Source organism: Equus przewalskii, chromosome 5 (genome assembly GCF_037783145.1).
Source record: "Equus przewalskii isolate Varuska chromosome 5, EquPr2, whole genome shotgun sequence".
Lineage (NCBI taxonomy): Eukaryota > Metazoa > Chordata > Mammalia > Perissodactyla > Equidae > Equus > Equus przewalskii.
The window spans coordinates 70,752,221-70,766,031 of record NC_091835.1 but is presented as its reverse complement, the minus strand read 5'-3'; the positions used below and the strand labels follow the sequence as shown (position 1 = coordinate 70,766,031).

Sequence of the window (13,811 nt, the reverse complement as noted above, 5' to 3'; positions counted from 1 at the left end):
GCTTGTCAAGTCACTGAACTCAGTTTCTTCATCTTAAAAATGAAGATGTCTGTTGGGCCGGTCTCCGGCACGTTTCTGAGCTGTTAGTTAATGCAGGTACTAGAACAGGGTGGAGGGCCCCTCAGAGGGGCTGACACTCTCGTTAAGTCTCCGTGTTGGGAACAGGGCTTAGGCGGGAGACGGTGGAGTGGGCACAGTGTGGCTCACAGAAGGATGTGGAGCCTGAAGACGTTGGCGCATGTCCTAGGTCTGCCATGTTACTCGCCTGGGTGTGTCAGGCAGGTCCCAGCACTGTCTTGGAGGCTGAGTTTGCTCATGTGTGAAATGGGCATAATTCTTACCCTACTTATTTCAGAAGGAGCTGGTTCATAGGAAATGACATTGGCGAGGGCGACCTGAAGCATACTCGAGGGGCGCCCTCATTACCATGGTGCCTTCTTCTTGAGAAAGTACTTGAGTTGGGGTGGGGCCAACAAGCAGAGGCCTAGCTGGGGTGCCTGGGAAACTCTGCTTTCTTGGGGACCAAGGTGGAGTCCTGTGCCTCATCCTTCCCTCTGGTTTCATGCTTGTGTGTCTTGAAGCATTGAAGGGTCCTCCTTTCGCTCTTCCCAGTTTATCACACAGCTTTCCTCACGAAAGTCCTGCTGAACAGAGACGTGGACACGGCGTCCAATGCCTGGTGGGCTGTGAAGTGAGCCTGCGCTCATCCCAATGTGACTCGTGTCATGAAGTTAACGCATCGAATGAGTGGCGGTACTAGCTCTCGTCCGCAGTCAGTGCTGGACTGGCAATGATTTCAGTGCATTTTTAGGATCTAAAGGCTTTGAAAGAAGAGTTTGGAACCCATGATTTTTTTATTTGAAACCGAGAAAAGCAGTCCAGAGAGTTCTTTCCTTTTTTTTTTTTTTGTGATAAAATTCCCTGGAGAGAGCAGGTCGTCCATCATCAAGCTCTGTGGCCATTCATTCCAAAACGTGATGTCCGAGGGCGCTCGGCTCTGAGGCATCTTGAAGAGCTTTGCCGATAGACTGAGAAGCAGGAGTTTCTTGAAATAAGAGTCTATTTATTCAGTGTTTTACAATTCTATTTGTTTTCATGCTTTCCTCTCTTTCTCATTTTTATTTAAGGGGCTGGAGTTTCTCCACCGGCCTCCTCCTAACATTGTTTCTAGCCAACTCAACACAGGAAGCCTTGAAAGAAACAGAAGAGGTCCCATGGGAGGGGAGCAGCTTTAAGCGGTGGGGAGGGTGAGGTGGGGCTGAGGGTGGGGGAGACGCGTGGACGGGAAGCATCTGCTGGATCTCCGTGGGCGCGCGGCGGCAGGAATGGCAGGTGTCTGGGTAGAGGCACTGGAGGTGAGCGGTAGCTCTGAAGGGCTGCAGTGCCATGCAGAACTAGCCGGAAGGCTCCCCACAGGAGGGGCTGGGGAAGAAGAGGGCAGCATCCAATCCGGGGACACCGGCAGGAGTCTCTGGACTTCGAGGAAGGCGTGAGTGGTCTGACTACAATAACCCCATTTTTCTGAAGTCGCTAACGGGGTAGAATGGAATGTTGGGGGCCGTCTTGTCCTTCCATGTTGAGGTGGCTATTGGGTAAAGGGCGAGAGTGAGGATTTTGAAGCCGGAGTGGGAGTAGAACTTGGCCTGGAAAAATAGTTTGGCTGGAATGGGGGTTGGGGCTGGGAATGGCAAGAACCTTTCATGGAAGACCCTTTTTCGGCTCTCTCTGTGCGAATGAAGACATGTTGCAGGTGAGAACACACAGGTGCACATGTCAGAGCAATACCATTAGCTGGACAGCACGTCAGCAAGCCAGGCGCACGCCCCAGTGAGTTGTAGGTACGTTGTAGCCATGATGGGAAGAACTGAGCTCATTGAGCTGTGGATGGATCCGTGGAGAACAAAGCTGGGATCCGTGACTTCCCAACGTCTGGGTCTGGTCTGCCAGGGCCCAGTTAGAAAATTAGAACTAAGTGTGGGCATTTGGCCACAGTGGTGGGGAAGGAAGTAACATTTGTGGGCACCTACTGTGTGCCAGGCTCTATGCTGGAGGCTTCCTTGGTTGATTGCTGGATTGCTTCCTTAGTTTCTCCATCATGGGATGAGCCCGTGCTGCGTCCTGGGCAGCGTCCCTGCCCTCGTTCCTCCTCTGTTCCTGGGGTGTGCATGGTTTCCAAGCAGTGGGAAGACCCTGCTATCCTGACACAGCTGGCGTGTGTGTCCAGGGAGTCTCTGCATTCGCAATGGAGTTCTGCACCATGGGGCACTGGGCAATTCATGCTGTGGGTGGCTTGGCTGCCCGCCAGCCTGGCTTCGCAGGTAACACTGAGAAGGTCACTGGGGCATCTTAAAATCAACAGCCATGGAGTTCATGGTAAGAAAAGGGATTGACTGAGAAAAAAGCTACCAAGGCCCTGTTGGGTAAGAAATGAGAGGAGGTCCGGGGTTGAGGGAGAGCTGGGCCAGGGGCTGGCACTGCAGCCTGAGTGAGCAGTTTTCGAACAATGGCTTACAGAGGGAAGCCTCAGAGGAGCTATTGAGCAAGGGCCTGCTGCTGGGAGCCTGCGAGGCTCCTGTCCCACCCTCCCTCGGAGCCGCTGAGCTGGAGCTCTTGGAGCAGCAGAGACCTGCCCTATGGGATGCACAGGCTTCGCAGGTGGTGCGCGGGGCGGGCGGCATGGCCTGGCCAGGTTGCTGCTGTCTCCAGGCTGCTGTTGCCCACCTCTCTGTTTTTTGATCTACTTTCTCAAGCTTATTAGACTCTGTCTGAGTGTTGGCCCGTGGAGCCGCCTGAACTCAGCAGCAGGGCCCGGAACAGGAGTTTGTTGTTGGTTTTGTTTTGTTTTTGAAATGTAAACACGTGGTTTGCATTCCAGGGCAGTGTGCACCAGAGGGCTGAGGGCTTGGCCAGTAGCTCAGTTCAGCCGATGCTTTCAGTTTTGGGGACAAAGAGACTAACCTGGCTGGCCTGTGGAGGGAAGTGCTGATGGTGGGTGGGACAGAGACCTGAGAGGACTTCCTGGCGGGATCTTCAGGGAACAGGCGGATGGAAGGCTGTGAAGACTCAGCATTGCTAACATCACCTTTCATGTCAGAGGAAACATGCAGTTCCAAACACCAAACCCTGGCAATGCTTGTTGGATCTTGGGCTTATTCCCTGAGTGACTGCCCTGTGCCTTGGGGAGTGAGGTTTGGGGTAAAGATAAACATGACCCTGGCTGTGCTGTGTAGAAGACCAGGGCCACGCTCATTGTACCACAAGGAGGGCTGGGATGAGACCGGAAGAGAGGGGGACACCCAGCTAGGAGACTGTGGGGGAGGGGAAATGAGTTCCTACCAGCAGAGCCTGGTGTCAACGTTCACATCTTTGTCCCACTGGCTAGTCAGTCAGGCCCTGTCTGATCGACACTGGGGCTTGCTTCTCTGCTCTGGCCAAGGGATGTGCTTTTGAAAACCTTTGAGGAAAAGCATTGAGGGGCCGGGGCTTGCCAGCAGCCTGCTGAAAGAAGGATATTATCCTACAGGATCCCTTCTCAGAGACAGCAAAGCTTAAAACCCATTAGTGCAACAGGCCAATATCCTGTGGGACAGGATAAATGTCCCCATTTTATAGATGAAGAAACACAGGACCACAGTGGAAGTCCGCCATGAAGTCCTTTCCAGAATCAAGAATCTTGACTCACATTTGACTCCTTGAACAAATGCCGACCAGTCTCTAAACCTGTCATCTCTTTCATCAGCTGATCTGGGCTGGCGTGCCTGCACAGGCCCGAGTGGCAGCTGGCCTCCCCTGGGCTGGTCCACAGCGGGGAGCAGCATCCTGCAGAAGGTCCCTTTTCAGATTGAGAAACCCACATCCCGATCTCTTTTGATGATTTTACAAAAATCCAATTACATTTCAGATGCCCGGATAAGCAGGAGGAGTTTGCAATCTAAGCAAGTTCTGGGATAAAGCTGATTAGTCGACTTTTTCAATGATTGTTAGCTTGGTAATCACTCACCAGGAGTAGCTTCCAGGTAGACCGAACCCATGCCTAAGTGGGCCCACACCCATGAGCACCAACACCTAGCAGGTGAGTATAAAAGGGGACCCTGACATTCTCCCAACAGCCTTGACTCTCCTCACGAACCTTCCACTGTCCTCGCTGGGCAAAGGCATCATGAGCTGTCGGATTTCAAGCAGATCTCGAGGAAGAGGAGGAGGAGGAGGTGGAGGATTCCGGGGCTTCAGCAGCAGCTCAGCTGTGGGCTCTGGTGGGAGCCGGAGATCCACCAGCAGCTTCTCCTGCTTGAGCCGCCATGGCGGTGGCGGAAGGGGTGTCGGTGGTGGCGGCTTTGGCAGCCGGAGTCTTGTTGGCCTTGGCGGAACCAGGAGCATCTCCATTAGTGTGGCTGGAGGAGGCGGAAGCTTTGGCTCTGGTGGTGGATTTGGTGGCAGAGGAGGTGGCTTCGGAGGTGGCAGTGGCTTCGGAGGTGGCATTGGCTTTGGAGGTGGCAGTGGCTTCGGAGGTGGCATCGGCTTTGGAGGTGGCGGTTTTGGAGGCGGCGGCTTTGGTGGAGGCCGCTTTGGAGGTGGCAGCGGCTTTGGCGGTTTTGGGGGTCCCGGTGGCTTCGGGCCTGGTGGATTCCCTGGTGGTGGCATCCACGAAGTGTCCATCAACCAGAGCCTCCTGCAGCCTCTCAACGTGGGCGTGGACCCAGAGATCCAGAAGGTGAAGGCCCAGGAGCGGGAGCAGATCAAAACTCTCAACAACAAGTTTGCCTCCTTCATTGACAAGGTGAGTCACGAGAAGCGGGCTCCGTCGGATGCTCACGGTGCCCTACTTCCAGCACTAAGTGAAAGGCAAACAACAGGGATTCGTTTCTTTTACGAGTCGGTGTGTTCCCAGTAGCCTGAACTATGGGCAATATCCAAGCAGGACAGGTGCTTGCTTTGTGGGCTGCCTCTTGCCCGACAGTCTGCAGTTAGGAATTATTTGTGCCTTTGGCTTTATTGTTTCAGGGTAATCAATAACATTTATGCAAAATTCTGAAAGTCTTAGAAACACTGATAGAGACAAGGGATGGAGTGCCGGGTCCAGGCCGCTTGATGGCGGGTCTTGGAAGGGGTTGGGAAGACATCTTCCGAGATAGTCCTTCCTTCCCTGGGAGTCATTACTCTATGAAATTCGGAGAAGCTGAGTCTGAAATATGCTCTTGGGGACGGATGAAGTCCCTCCCTTCAAGAGAAGCATTCTCAGTTTTGTGACCCATAAAGTCCCTGTTGGTGTCGCTCTGGGGTGTTAGAGGATTTTCTCCTATTTCAAGTGTGAGGAGCCTGTATAAGGAACTCACGAGGCTCTTATGAAGCAGACTGAGGCTCCCTGCCCTCCAGGGCACTCACACTTGGTGCTTTTAGGAGCAGAGCCAATGGATGGCTGCGTTTGGTTTTCCCCAAAATTCCTGGGAGGTTTGCTGGGAATTCAACTCAAATGAGGGAGGGAAATGGCCTGGAGTCCAGGGAGCAGCTGCAAACGGAAAAGTGGGCAGTGAAGTAGGAAAAAGGGTTCTCTCCATGGATAGCGCCAGCTGTCACACAGGAATCTGGAGAAGCTCCCACGTGTGGAGGCAGGAAGCTCCGAAGCTCTGCCCGGCATGAGCTGGCATCCCCCTGGTGAGGACGAAGCTGGGCAGACTTCTCCACCTCCAGGAGCAGGACCAGAGCTGACTCTGCGAGTGTGGCCAGCTGGTGGGAAGGGCGGCGCAGCACTCATGTGTGTCCCCTCTGTCACGGCAGGTGCGGTTCCTGGAGCAGCAGAACCAGGTGCTGCAGACCAAGTGGGAGCTGCTGCAGCAGGTCCATGTGGGCACCCGCACCTCCAACCTGGAGCCCATCTTCCAGGCGTTCATCGCCCAGCTGAAGAGACAGGTGGACACGCTCTGTGCAGAAAGAACGTCCCAGGACTCAGAGCTGAACAGCATGCAGGATCTCGTGGAGGATTTTAAGAAGAAGTAGGTGGCAGAGCAAACGCTGAGTGGGCTACATATTGATCTGAGCTACCAGACCTTTCCCTGGAAAGGTCCTCATCTTCCAAGTGCCTTTGTGCTCATAGAATCTGTGTCTCCATCCGTTCTTTGTGGGAAAGACATTTAGGGCTTCAGAGATCGTGTGTGTCGCCTGTTTGAGAGTTAATTTACAGAAAAGCATCCTCATTTGGAATATCATAGTTCCAATTTGCACAGGTGAATGGGGTATTTCAGGTGAATCCAGTTGGGAAAGTAGAAGATAGAAATAAGCAAACTGGGACTAACCTAAATGCTTTGTCCTCTGGGTCCCAACAGGTATGAGGATGAAATCAACAGGCGCACGGCTGCTGAGAATGATTTTGTGACGCTTAAAAAGGTGAGCAAGAGAAGGTGAGGGCTGGGGTGGGAGTGAGGGGGCTTCAGAAGCCCGGTGTGTCTGGACCCATGGGTGGAGAACAGCTCTGAGGGTGAACCGCAGTGTCCAGGAAAGCGGCGAGGCGCGGCCACGGCTGGTTCTCAGGGAAACAATGGCATCTCTGGAGCTCAAGCTTCTGGGGATGTTTTGTGAATTTGCTGGAACGTTTCCCACCAATAACTTACTTAAAGTCTGTATTGGACGCTGAAAGATGCAACACAGAAAGCACCTTATTCTTCTTCGAAAGAGCTGGGGAAGGACTGGGACTTTCCTTGGAATGCCTGCTTAAAGAGCCCGTCAGTCGTGCTGACAAAGGTTTGAGCTAGAAGGCAAAAGTGGGTTTTCAGCCCGAATCCTGCAGAAGCTTTGGTGTAAAACCCAGAGAAATTCAGGAGAGTTGGGGCGGACAGGCAGGGTGGGAGAGTGGAGGACTGTTAAACCCCCAGAGGCCATTGTGCCCCATAGTGGGAACACACAGTGTCTCAAGCAGGAGGGAGAGATTGTTGACAAAGCTTGGTCCCATCACAGGTCTTAGGGCAGTGAGCAGTGAACGTGGGCCTGGAGCCCCAAGCAGAGGTGCATTGTGGACTCTATGCCAAATGTGGTCCTGAGGGCAGGTGGGTCACCTGAGACACCTGGGCTGTTGGAGAGCAGCTGACAGGGACTGGGATGAGAGAGAGGCAGAGAGAGGGCAGGGCCCGGACACGGAATGGGCAAGGCGGCCTTGGGGCTGAGTTTCACCAGAGGCCCCTGACCTTTCCCGCAGGACGTGGACAATGCCTACAAGATCAAGGTGGATCTGCAGGCCAAGGTGGACGTGCTGACCCAGGAGCTTGAGTTCCTGCGAATCCTCTATGATGCGGTAAGGAGGCTGCTCCTGGTCGGACCCTTGCCTCCCACCCTTCCCATCAAAGGCAGGTCCTTCCCGATTGGTGAAAAAGAGGTAGGAGTGGGGTTTAAGGCTGTCTGGCTCCAACTTGTCATCCTTTCAGACCCCCAGGGGCCTTGGAAGAGAGGAACTTCTCCCCTGATGCTCATGAAACACCAAGACCACTTTCCCTCACTCTGTCCCCCAAGTGTCCAGCTCCTCTTGGGAAGAGACCCTGCCTGCTCCTGTCCCTATGTCCAATATACTTCCGGGTCAGAATGTAATATACCTCACCCTCCCCGCCCAGGTGCATGCACTTGACCTCTGAAACAGGAAGTAAAATTTAAGACTTCTTCCTGGGGAGCCCTTACCAAAACTGCATAAATGGGGAAGGCTGTTAACTAGGAGGCTCAGAAATAGACTTCTCTCTCCTGTATTTCTCAGGCCAACCTTGGTGGAGGCCTAGGAATGGTGATTATGCTGCTTGAAATCTCACCCAGTGGGATTATGATGCTCTGTCTGAGAGTCTGTGCATCTCCCTGACCCCGGGGAGGGGAATGCCTCCTCGCTGCCTTTGGCTGTGGGCAGGGGCGCCATGGCCAGCCCTCCCGTGTGTTGCAGGAGCTGTCCCAGATGCAACAGAGTATCAGCGACACATCCGTGGTCCTGTCCATGGACAACAGTCGGCACCTGGACCTGAACAGCATCATTGCCGAGGTCCGCGCCCAGTACGAGGAGATCGCCCAGAAGAGCAAGGCGGAGGCTGAGGCCCTGTACCAGAGCAAGGTGATGGGCTGAATGCCTGGCCAGCTTTCCCGAAGTGTCTTGTCTTTCTATCCTGTGTCTTCTCCTATTTGTGTGTGTGAGCCGTGGTGCGCACTGTCACATCTAATTGACTTGATCTTTAGTATGAAGAGCTCCAGATCACTGCTGGCAGCCATGGGGACAGTTTGAAAAGTACAAAGATGGAGATTTCTGAGCTGAATCGGGTGATCCAGAGACTTAGATCTGAAATTGACAGCGTCAAGAAGCAGGTACTTGCTTCCTCCTCCTGTTGTTCAGCTCTATGGAATGGGGGTGGGGCATCCTCAGGTAATTGCAGGACACTTTCTCAGTTTTGCATCTTGAGATCCATCCCAAGATTGTATTGTTGTGCCTAGTTCCTTTGGTGACTATGGTTATTCCCAGAATTCGGTCATTAGGCTGGGTTCTCTTTAGGGAAGCCTGGGAGAAAATGATCTAGTAGAGAAATAGATGTGATGGGCATGAGTGGTCCAGCCCATGATGCAAAGGGAGACTTCGGAGGCGGAGAGTGAGAGGACAGGCAGCCAGGAGGTTTCAGGGCAGGCGTTTAGAAAAGTGTCAAGTCTGTAAGGGGTGGAGGAGCCTCAACTAGGGCCAAGAGAGGCTGCTGCGTCACCTTTAGGGGCTTCTAAGGAAGTCAACACAATTGAGGTGAGAAGGCCAAGGTGAAGTTGGGTCACTGAGTGTGTAATGTGCTGGCGCCTCTCCTCTCAGATCGCTGCGCTGCAGCAGTCCATCAGCGAAGCTGAGCAGCGTGGGGAGAACGCCCTCAAAGACGCCCAGAACAAGCTGAACGAGCTGGAGGCCGCCCTGCAGAGGGCCAAGGAGGACCTGGCCCGGCTGCTGCGTGACTACCAGGAGCTGATGAGCACCAAGCTGGCCCTGGATGTGGAGATTGCCACCTACAGGACCCTCCTGGAAGGAGAGGAGGGCAGGTGCGGAAGGGACCCCGGGGAGTTTGGCCACTTCTTCAGGGCATCCTCCCTTGTGAGCTGACTGCGACTGAGGAAGCAGCCATGTGCCTGCGGCTGGTCCTGAGGATCGGGAGGGGAAGGTCCATGGCGCAGGAGGAAAGACTTGGTTTCACAGTGGGAGCCGGGGTCCCCACTTTTGTTTTCTGAGGACTGTAGCGTCTGTGTGAAGCTCTTTGAGATGGAGTGATTTCTCCCTCATCTGGGCTGGCTCAGCTGTCATCCAGGCCAATGTGAAGGCCTCTAGAGGTGGCCTGCATTAGCAGCAAGAGTCTTGTCTTGTTTATATGGAGATTCCCTGTTTGTAGTCACACTGAGAACAATGACAGAGGTCGGGACACCCTAGGAGACAGGGTTAGGATTCAGAGGAAGTGGATTAGTGGAGCCCCAGATGGGGACAGGCCTGGACATGTCTGAGAGGGCCTGGGGAGTGGTTTGAGAAGCTGGAGAGTCAGGAGAGCTCTGCATTCCTTTCTCTTACAGGATGTCTGGAGAGTGCGCCCCGAACGTGAGCGTGTGTAAGTACAAGCCGATCTCAGGGGCCTGTGCGGGTGTGCTGGGTGGGCGGGGAGCTCAGTGCAGATCACTGAGTGTTCCCTTGCAGCTGTGAGCACCAGCCACACGAGCATCAGTGGAGGAGGAGTCCGAGGAGGCGGCGGTTTCAGCTCTGGCGGCGGAGGGAGCTACATGTCCGGAGGGGGCAGTTACAGCTCTGGAGGTGGTGGTGGTGGCTTCGGCTCCGGAGGCAGCAGTAGGGGCCACAGAGGCGGCTCTGGAGGCGGCAGCGGCAGCTATGGCGTCAGGATTTCTGGTGGCGGCGGCTCTGGAGGCAGCTTCAGCTCGTCAGGAGGCCGGGGAGTCAGCTCTGGGGGCAGCAAGTCCTCTGGTGGCAGTTCCAGCGTGAAATTTGTTTCCAGCAGCTACTCCCAAGGGAGCAGATAAAGAGGTGCTGTCTTTCCTGTTAGCTCTCCCTCCCATCACTACCTTAATGCTTGGCGAGGTCGAGGTCAACTGCCGCAGCCTTAGTGGAGAGCTGAGCTATGGTCAGTTCCACTGGTTCCTCCCAGCTCCCCCGCTCTCTCCTTTCTCCTCTGCTTCCCAAAGAAGGTTTCAGATCAGAGGCAATCCCAGTCCCCGGCTATGACCCTGCCTTGTGCTTTGCCTGCGAGACAGCTCAGCCATCCCACGACACACATTCCATTTCAAAGCATCTCCTTCAGTCAGCCAGAGCCGGGCTGGTGAGACCCACAGCTTCTTGCTGCGTGGAGACACGCTCTGGACAGCTCGTTGGGGTCCCATGTCTTGCAGCAAGCTCTGTGCTGCTTTGGTTTTGTATAGAAGGTGTAAGCAAGTTGATTGTCTCTTGTGAAGAGGTCTTAACTCCCCTTTTCCTCGTGTTGCTGCAATAAACTGCATTTGAAATTCTCCACGAGTCTCAATCTCCTTTGTTCATGGTGCTGTCCACCCTGGACGAGCGCTTTGTGGGCAGGACAGAAGGCCCTAGAGCCCCATGGCGTATGGGGAAGTTGGGACGATGGGACATGTTGGGAGGCTGGTCAGGCAACATCTGAGCTTAAACATTTAACATTTAATGAGCAGAAGCTCTTTCCCAGAGGGTGGAGGTGTCAAGGAGAAATGGAGAGTTTGGGGTACTCGTGGGAGAACGCTCTGGTGGAAAGGCCACTGAGCAAGCAGGTTGGAAGAGAGAGTCTGACACTGAGAGGAGGGGACAGTATTGCATGCTGAAGTCTGCCCATGTGGAACAGCCTATGAAGAGAGGGATGTGGGTCAGGCAGTACCGGCAGCTGCCACAGCCAGAATACAGACTTTGGCCTGGGGAGTTCAAGAACCAAGAGTGCTACTGGAGAGCTGGCTATCCATTTCCCCTCTCCTTCAGGCCACTCCCCAAAACGCTGCTTAATCTAAGAAGTTCATTTGCCCACATGTGGCCTGTACTCGTGGAGAAGTACAATGGGACAGCATAGTGATCAGAAGCATTGGACTCAGATACGCCTGGGCTTGGACCTTACCACCATCATTTACCAGCTCTGTGACAATGTGTCAGTTAAGGACCTCTCTGCACCTCGGTTTTATTTTCTCTCAATAATGGGGATAACAATGCCTTCCTCGTAGGAATTATGGCAAGGACTGAATGAGAGGATGAATGAACATCGCTTAGCAAGTAGTAAGCACTCAGTGAGGGCCAATTTTAGTGATAATGGTGGCGATGATGATGAGGACCTGGCTATTATGACTTTGCTTGTTGGCCTGCAGACAGCAGATGCTTGCTTTAAGGACCAAATGAACATCAGATTCCCAGTGGTTTTATGGCCGTGAAAAACTCAGTTCACTTCTCTGAAGTTCTAGATTTCTTAGCTTTCACTGAGAGAAGTCTTCGTAGCTGCAGTGGCAATCAGATCTCAGGGAAATAAAGAGGGTGTAAATCAACAGGGGTATCGCGTCCATACAAAATGGGGAGCTCTCTCTCTCTCTCTCCAGTCACTCTCACCAGAGCTGCCTCCTTATGAACCGATGCGAAAGTCTGGACAGCATTATGGTGGACAGAAAGAAGACAGAACGTTGGTTCAGAGAACTGTCTGGTATGCAAGATGTAAGCAAAAATAAAAAAAAAATGCACAGTTTCCTGGATGTGTGGACCATTGGACAAGTCACTTGACCATTTGGAGCGTCTGGTGTAGGTGAAACGAGGGTGAGAATATTTGCCTCTAGACAGCAGGACAATAAAATATATATGATGTGAAAATGCCTTGTGAACTGTGAATGTGTCATACACAAGTAGTTAAATGAGGTTAAAAGGGAGTGACAAAGAAGTAGAGGAAGGTGGCCGGCTGTCAGGGTCGCCCACGAGGGAAGTACCTCACACGGTCACTGTGGCACCCTGACAACTCTGAACTGACATAAAATTGATTTTGTTAAGGCATCCAAGTTACATCTGCTCTTGAGGACTGCTATGTGTGCACCACGCACTCAAGCCACGGATGTGTGACCCAGAAGGTCCATGTATTAGTTTGTGGGGGAACCTACATTTTCAGTGACTGAAATACCAGAGCCCCCATCCTGTTGTCAAGATACCTGGGAAACTGACTTAGTCCTAGAAGGCGGCGTGGTGCTCGTGGATTTAGAACAATGGGAGTGGGGTGGCCTTGAGGGTGATGCTGTACTCTCCTCTGAGGGAGAGCAGACGTCTGGGGCCACCATATGGCAGCAGGGACACCACTGAATGAATGAACTGGTGAGAATATTCTAGTACTCTGGTACACACTTTCTAAATTCTCTCTTGGGTTAAAATTTCCTGTAGTCACATTTTAGTATTGGTAATACCCTTGCTCGTCTTGCTTGGGCTGGGTTTTCTTGGTTTGGCCAGACACGAAACGGAGACCACGACAATTTATAGTGAAACTTACCAAACTTGTGATGTCACAGGACTGAATGGAAACATTGTGTAAGTCAGTATATAATGAAGAATTAAATTGAGTAAGATCAAGTACTCAATGTTTTAGTACTAGAAAGACATCAAAGGAAAAATCTGGAGTACATTCAGTTCAACAAACAGCTCCTACAGACACACTATGTGTCAGGGACAAGGATGAACATTGGGGACATTATGATGAATAAGACACGGTTCTTGATGTCAAAGAGTTTGAAGACTTGGTGATGGTGAGTATGCAAACGTGTCGTTACATGCACATGACCCGTGCAATGATAGAAACACATACAAGGGATAGACATGGTGCACACAGAAGTGAGGGCCATTAAAAGTGTTGTCTGGCAGGGTTTCAGTAAATAAATAGGAGTTTGTCAGGCAGATGAGGACATTTAAGGCAGTTAAGGACACTCCAGGCAGAAGGAATAACCTGGGTAAAGACATGGAAGAGTAAAATTACATGAAGTAATTGATCGTCTGCAGCAGCATCAAGTTAGTGACAAGAAATGAGAGTGAAGAGTCAGTCAGATTGAGTCAAGAAGAACCTCGTGGGCATTCAACGGAGTCTGGCCTCAAGTTTGTGGGTCAGAAGTTCTCAGCTGTGGTTTTGGGACCTATTGGCTTGTTACAACCTACTCGGTACTGGGGCAGTGGGAGAGAAAGGGGCTGCCTCACTGCCAGGGGAAGAAGAATGGAGCATGAGACAGAGTCTGTTCTGTGCTTTATCCTCTAAGCTATCCGGTCTGCCCGTGCGAGATCTTCTCAAGGAAATGCCATTTTTTCAGGTATTTTATGGCTGAAACAGTTGTGATAGTTGAGGAGGAGCCAGTAAAGGGCTTTAAATCAGAGAGTGACGTGGTCAGATCCGTGTTTTCGAGGCAGCACTAGGCCAGATTGGAGGGCCCGTCCTGGAGGCAGGAAGACATCTCAGGGGATCATTGCACAGGTGCGGGCCAAAGGCCATCATGTCTCTCCCATCAGTTCAAGTCTTTAGAGGTGGCCGATTGGCCAGAAACGAGGATGAGGCTCTGCGTTCCCGAGCCAGTTAGGAGTCAACTCATCAGACTTGGTGATGGATTGGATGCGGGTCGTGAGGGGCCGGTGCTGAGGCAAAGGGAACAGTTGAGGGTGTTTCCATGTTCCTGGCCTGGGTAATAACAAAGAACACAGCAAGAGGGCTAGTGGGGAGAAAGAACGAGTTAGTTCTTCTGAGGTGCCTCTACTCCACGCATCTAAAACTGGAGCCAGAGGAGTAAACTGCAGAGCCATCAGCGTCTGAAAGTTAGAGTAAACCATCAGCTCA

At 52.6% G+C, this 13,811-nt stretch overlaps 1 protein-coding gene across 5 annotated transcripts; it reads left to right on the top strand.

Annotated features, from left to right (window-relative positions):
• Positions 1–1,239: 1,239 nt before the first annotated feature.
• On the top strand, positions 1,240–10,490 carry LOC103544621 (keratin, type II cytoskeletal 2 epidermal-like). Of its 5 annotated transcripts, XM_070621401.1 has the most exons (11): positions 2,329–2,373; positions 3,902–4,016; positions 4,110–4,777; positions 5,776–5,990; positions 6,321–6,381; positions 7,187–7,282; positions 7,910–8,074; positions 8,197–8,322; positions 8,807–9,027; positions 9,547–9,581; positions 9,668–10,490. In XM_070621401.1, the coding sequence occupies exons 3-11, from the start codon at positions 4,160–4,162 to the stop codon at positions 10,003–10,005; spliced, it is 1,875 nt and encodes a 624-aa protein (XP_070477502.1). In that variant the 5' UTR covers positions 2,329–2,373; positions 3,902–4,016; positions 4,110–4,159; the 3' UTR covers positions 10,006–10,490. The 5 variants fall into 5 exon arrangements, with proteins under 5 accessions (XP_070477501.1, XP_070477504.1, XP_070477500.1 ...); XM_070621400.1 differs by lacking the exons at positions 2,329–2,373; positions 3,902–4,016 and adding an exon at positions 1,240–1,355; XM_070621403.1 differs by lacking the exons at positions 2,329–2,373; positions 3,902–4,016 and adding an exon at positions 1,312–1,489.
• Positions 10,491–13,811: the final 3,321 nt, after the last annotated feature.

What these genes read in the sequence shown, in the direction of transcription:
- LOC103544621 (XM_070621399.1), top strand. Translation starts at nt 2,277, where the DNA reads ATGCTGTGGGTGGCTTGGCTGCCCGCCAGCCTGGCTTCGCAGGTAACA. An exon ending in CAACAGCCATGGAGTTCATG is followed by an intron (nt 2,374 to 4,109) that starts GTAAGAAAAGGG and finishes TTCTCCCAACAG; the next exon opens with CCTTGACTCTCCTCACGAAC. An exon ending in AGGCCCTGTACCAGAGCAAG is followed by an intron (nt 8,075 to 8,196) that starts GTGATGGGCTGA and finishes CTTGATCTTTAG; the next exon opens with TATGAAGAGCTCCAGATCAC.